The sequence below is a fragment of the Ramularia collo-cygni genome (assembly GCF_900074925.1).
Source record: "Ramularia collo-cygni strain URUG2 genome assembly, contig: RCC_scaffold03, whole genome shotgun sequence".
NCBI lineage: Eukaryota > Fungi > Ascomycota > Dothideomycetes > Mycosphaerellales > Mycosphaerellaceae > Ramularia > Ramularia collo-cygni.
In genome coordinates this window covers 1,322,533-1,328,571 of record NW_019716257.1, presented here as the reverse complement: position 1 = coordinate 1,328,571, position 6,039 = coordinate 1,322,533, and the positions used below count along the sequence as shown (strand labels likewise).

At 40.0% G+C, this 6,039-nt stretch overlaps 1 protein-coding gene; it reads left to right on the top strand.

Moving 5' to 3' along the window:
- Positions 1-5,139: 5,139 nt before the first annotated feature.
- RCC_02872 (related to DAP1 Damage response protein) lies at positions 5,140-5,659 on the top strand (the record flags this gene model as incomplete). XM_023768165.1 has 4 exons in its annotated part: positions 5,140-5,224; positions 5,279-5,316; positions 5,366-5,447; positions 5,514-5,659. The coding sequence occupies 4 exons, from the start codon at positions 5,140-5,142 to the stop codon at positions 5,657-5,659; spliced, it is 351 nt and encodes a 116-aa protein (XP_023623933.1).
- Between the last annotated feature and the right edge of the window lie 380 nt (positions 5,660-6,039).

Sequence of the window (6,039 nt, the reverse complement as noted above, 5' to 3'; positions counted from 1 at the left end):
TAGTAAGCATCTATACTCTAATAATAGTCCGGCCTAGGCGTAGTATAGATACCTCGACGGCGCGTAAATCGAGAGGATCTATTATACGCCCCTACTAGGTAGACCTTACGGACTAGTTCGTATAAGCGGCGCCTACGGACTTTATTAGCTATTACTATATATAGGAGTAGTAGTGTAATCCGAAACTGCAAGGCGTACTATTATACCTACCTACTAAGCGTAATCCTTATACGGTCGGTTATACGGAAGTATATTTATAGGAGAACCTTACTATACGTATCGATCTTAGAGCGATTAAGCTCCTTTACGACGAGATTAAGGAACTCGTTCTTACGCTCCGTAAACTCTATATTACGGATGCGTAACTTAAGGCCGAGCTACCGACGTAGCCGTATAAAGGTAGTGTATTTAATATCGTAACCGTCCTTCTTTAATTCGTCTATAATAAACGGATCTAGTAACGCTTAGAGGTAAAAGAGGTCGGCGATCCGGATATAGAGGGAGAGGTCGTTATAAAGGTCGGCGATTAGGGACTAGCGGCGATTCCTACTATTAAGCGATACGATTATACGGATCGTACGTTCGGAGGCGACGACGTTTTACGTCTCGAGGTATGCCTATATCTCCGTAATGCTTATAGTATCGTTCTATAGCTTAATAACCTTAGGTCGGAGCTCCGCTAAAATATTAGGTAGACGTCCTATAGTTATATATAATAATAGCGCTAGCCGTATAATAGGTAGAATAGAAGGGGGAAGATATAGAAGGTAATAAGCAAGTAGTGTAATAGTAGAAACCTCGGCAAAAATAGGACCGGGTTAGGGTTAGGGTAGCGTCTTCTCGATAGTAGGATAGTAGACTACGGCATATTCGACTATAGCAAATAATAGTAGCACAATTATATAGAGCGAAGGGATATTTATAGGTAAAAAGGTCGTAAAAAAGGATTTAAATGCAATTTAAAGATATTTAGAGGTTCTAAAAGTTAAGAAAACTAAAAATAAAAATCTACTATATATTCAAACTTATTTAACGCACTATCGCTCGTATTAAACCCCCCGTATAAAGTAGAGAGAGAAGGTCGCAGCACTTATTTAAGACCTATTTATCCGATCTAGGGTACACTTATTACCCTTACTAAAGACATTCCGATATACGTAATTTCCGTAGGTATCGTTCTTACTACCCTTCGTAACTACGCACTCCTGCTATTATTAGCCTCTACTACTATTATACGAGCTGCTCGTAATAAGACATACCTTAAACGGGCCCTTCTACTAGATATATAAGCCGTATCGCTCGTTATTTCTACCCCTCGTCCGATTATTATACTAGTTAACTCCGCTATAGTGCTATTAGCTACCGGCATTAATTCTAGGAGCTATTATACTAACCGGCTCTAGATAAGGAGAGCAGCTATTATAGTCTAGTCGAACTTTATCGGGGGGAAGTCGGGGGTRCGGTAGAGGAAGAGGGAGCCTTTAGCCTTATCTATTAGCTYGCTAGCTATAAGGTCGAACTAGAAGCCGGCTGCTTAGAGCTAGTTTATACTAGTTAGTCTCGTAGTCCTAAGCGCTATTATCTAACCTTTTACCTCTTACCTTRTCGCTACGAACGTCGATCTAGCGCTATAGCTCTAGGCTAGCTAGGCTAGCGTCGATAGATTTAGGCATGTAGGGAGCTATTTAGTAGTAATTCTGCTTTATACTAGGAGATAGGGAGGAGGTTAGAGGGTATAGTAAGGTATAGGAGTATTAAAGAATATRTTAGATATTAAAGTAAGGTAGATCGTGTTTAAAGATAAAGAAGGAATRYAAGTAGTAGTCTTATACTCCTCGTAGGYATTACCCGCACGCGTATAAAGTTATGTAAATTACTTATTAGGTGCACTCTACGCTCCCCGGGTCCTATTATTACCGCGTATTCGGCGGATAACCTAGATATATGCGATTATCGTTAGTATTCGGTTACGAAGTAATAATAGTAAGGTAATTATTCCCCTACGGGAAATATATATATAATAGATATAGGGAAAGGCTTTATACTTTTAGGATCCGTAGAGCTAATCCTTAAAATATTTTAAAATATTACCTATTTAGGAAGGAGGTTTTTAATATTAAGGATTAGCTATATTATAAACGTCTTAAGTACGATAACTCTCTCTACTAATTGTACGGCAAAGATACGTAGAGAGAAAGCAAGGACACTTAGATATATATTTTAGATTAATAATTAGAAAATGCCGATCTTAGAAGGAGGAATAAGGAGCTAAATTAAAATTACATTTCTCTCGAATTACGCTCTATAAACCCTAACCGCTACTAAGATACTATTATATAGCCCGCCGGAGAAGGTAGTCTCTACTTTCTACCTCCTCTAGTACTCTTCCGCACCCTCTTCTTAGGCTCTACCTCGGGCTTAATATAATACTCTACTATCCTAGCCGTACGCGCTAGCGCCGATATGCTTCTCGTTCTAGTCTTGCTAAGGATTATACTTAGTAGCTTCTCTACCTCCTCCTCTATCGACGAGTCTAAATGCTCGTTCTAGATATTATAACTACATTCGGTCGCCTAATCTTAAAACTTGCAATTTCCGTAATAATTATAGAAGTAATTGCGCTAGATTATATAGTGCTGCCTCTATTAGTATATAGTATCTTTATACGGGAGAATAATAGAGGTCTCGTACCTAGAACGGGCCCTTACCCGCTAGGTACCGGGTATATAGCCCGCTAGTAGTAGGGTGTGCGCTAGCACCTATAACGCTACCGCTACGAATCTGTTAGTAAGGATGCTTAGACCTTAACTAGAAATAATTATACTAACCGGCTCTAGATAAGCAGAGAGGTTATATATAACTAACGATACTTAATACGCTTAGCTAGGTCCTACGTAGGATCCCTTATCGAAAACCGGTAGCTAGCCTTATCGTCTATCTCGTCTTAGAGGAGTAGGGTAAAGAGAAGGCTAGCATCTCGGAGCTATTTTGTACTAGTTAGTCTAAATGTCCTAAAGATATTATCTAGCGTTTTAACTCTTACTTTAGTTCTACGGTAGTCGACTCTACGCCTTCCTGCTTTATTAATACTAAGATTAAGCAACTATAGCTAGAACTCTATAGTCGCTATTATAGTAGTCGCGCTTTATACGGGGAGGGGCAGAGGAGGGAAAAGGTATTAATATAGTAAAAGGATATTAATTACTATATTTAATACCGTAGAATGTTAGTAAAGGTATAAGGAAAAGGAATTTAAAAGAGAGTGCTATTTTATAGTTACTACTATAAAGCTCTATCTAGTATATATATAATAGCACCTAATACTACTTATACCGGTCGGAAGTAAGTAATACGTAATATACGTGCTCGCTCCCCGGTAGGTGTTATTACTTAGGAGAGAATATATAAAGTAAATAAAACGGGGACTTAGCTATTTTACAAATATCTTATGCTTTCTCCTTACGGAGTATGCGTATAATAGTAAAAGGGAATAATAGCATACTCGAGGAATACGAGAAGCGGAATAGCGATATAGTCTTATTTTCGAAAATAAGCAAAGTAAATATAAAGTATAGAAAAAGGGACACCTGTATTCTACCGAGATAAAACCCTTCTTTCTATAAATAGTAGCCGTATAATAGTACTAGAGAAAGGGTATACACTCCGATTATTAATTTAGTTCTATAAAGGAAATAGAATATCTTATAAAAGGAAAAGGGAAGAGAGAAAGAAATAATAAGCTCTAGAGCTAGCTCTATACCTACCTCTAAAACTACTTTAGTACTATTATACTACCTAGAGAAGGAGATAGCCTCTACTATTTGCCTTTTCCCTTACTACGGCTCGCCTTCTTTATACTTACCTTACGGGGGAATCTTATACCCTTATACTAAGGATCTGCCGCATTACCTACTATATTAGGGTTATTACTAGTATTCTCGCTCTATTTGTACTTAAGAATGCGGTCGTTTAAGGTGTTTACGGAGTATAAGTTCTTCTTACTATTCTAGATGCAATTTCTATAGGTACCCTCTATTATATGCTCCTATTTTATATATTCCTACTATTATTAGCTTTAAATATCTTTATATAGGAGGAAGGCGGAGAAAGAGTACCTTCTAAGGGCCTCTGCCCTCTTTTTACTCGTTCTTATTTAGGATCGGCCGGCCTTAGTAGGCGGTACATTCCTAGTTAATAATATTACCGCTACGAATCTATTAGTAAGGATGCTCGGATCTTAATTAGAAATAATTATACTAACCGGCTCTAGATAATTATCGAGTCTATAGTGTTCTTACGGTCTCTAAGTATTATCTACTTCGCCGGGTCCTAGGTCTTCTTAATTTTCGGGGCGTAGCTACTCGCCGTATCGATTATCTCCGCCTATTCCTTAGTAATATAGAGGCTACTAGTCTTAAGCTAGATTATACTAGTTAGTCTCGTCTAGGTAAGGCGATTATCTTTACTTATATTGTTATCGTTAACTATAAGGCATAGATTACTATTATCGTCCGACGAGTAGTATATATCCTATAAGTCGACGTCGCTTATACCGAAGCGGCGAACTTCCTTCTCGGTTATTATACGGAGAGGTAGAATAGAGTAAAGAGGGGAGGATAGGTAGTAAGAGTACTAATTAGAGTATTAAATGTAGTAGTTATTAGGAGGACTAGGGGAGACGGTAGAAGGGTAGAGGGAAGAGTCTTATAGTATATAAATATTACTCTTACGCGTATAATAAGTTACTAGCAGAAGTATATGCACAATAGCAGCATTAAAGTAAGATATAGGTAACCGAAACCCGTTATATATTAGGACCGGTAACTAAGTAATAACGGGACGGTAATATTATACATATATAAGCAAATAACGACGTTTATTATATGTAATTATACGGGCAATTAAATCAATAAGCGAGGTGTGAAATTACTCTACTTAGTAGCGTTAAGCTATATTAGATCGCGTTGTTGCAGGGAAGTCGCTAAAAGTCCACCGTAAACGGCGAGACGGGCCGGCAATAGACTAAAATTCAGGGTCTCATGGATCCGAGGCCTGTTGTCGACTTCACTCTCGCAATTGACATAAGCGAATCCTCTACATCATTACTGCACTGCTTGCTTGTCCATCAGATACACGAAGATGTCGTTTGAACCAAAAACCAAGGTGGATCTGGATCCGCCCAAAGACGACATCATCAGCCTCGACTATCTATCAAAGTGTGACGGTGCGTTTTGAATGCTGGGACAGGCAGGCATGGTTGCTCACGTTGGTGGTACAGGAAAACACGAAGGCTATCCGACTTACGTGGCGATCAAGGTCGGGAGATTCATGATCCACATGCATACAATAGGCTAACATCGTCAAGGGGACGGTATTCGATGTGACCGGTAATAAGGCATATAGCCCTGATGGCTCTTACAAAGGTGGGTACCGCCCAGAGACATCATGTGAGCAGAATGACTGACCATTGTCAATTTTAGTCTTCACTGGCAAGGATGCATMCCGAGCGTTAGCCAAGTCTTCTCTGAAGCCAGAGGAGTGCGTACCGGAGTGGCATGACCTGACAGACGAGCAGAAGAAGGTCCTCAATGACTGGTACACGTTCTTCAGCAAGCGTTACAACATCAAAGGCGTAGTGGAAGGTGCGCAGAATAGATGAACGAGGAGAACCTTCAATCTGATCAAATATCTCTCATACCTTTTTGCACAAAATATTACGATGTAAGACACCAGCAAACCAGAAACAATCGCAATCCATCCCAGCAAAGCAGCCCGCGAAAAATCGACTCATTGGGTAATTGCCACCATGCGCCAGAACTCCGAAACTCCATCCTCAGGTCAAGATATGCATTCCAAACTCATGATTCGTAGCCCGTGGCAAGAGACGACAGTGCCTGTTATCAAAGTCGCAACTGAGCCTGTTGAGCGCGGCGCATCATCGCCTGCTGGCCGCACGAATGGCAGATCTGGTTGGCGCTGATCCACTCGCGCTTGATGGACCAGGCGCCAAAGCATGAGTGGTTGGGGTCGTTGCGGGCG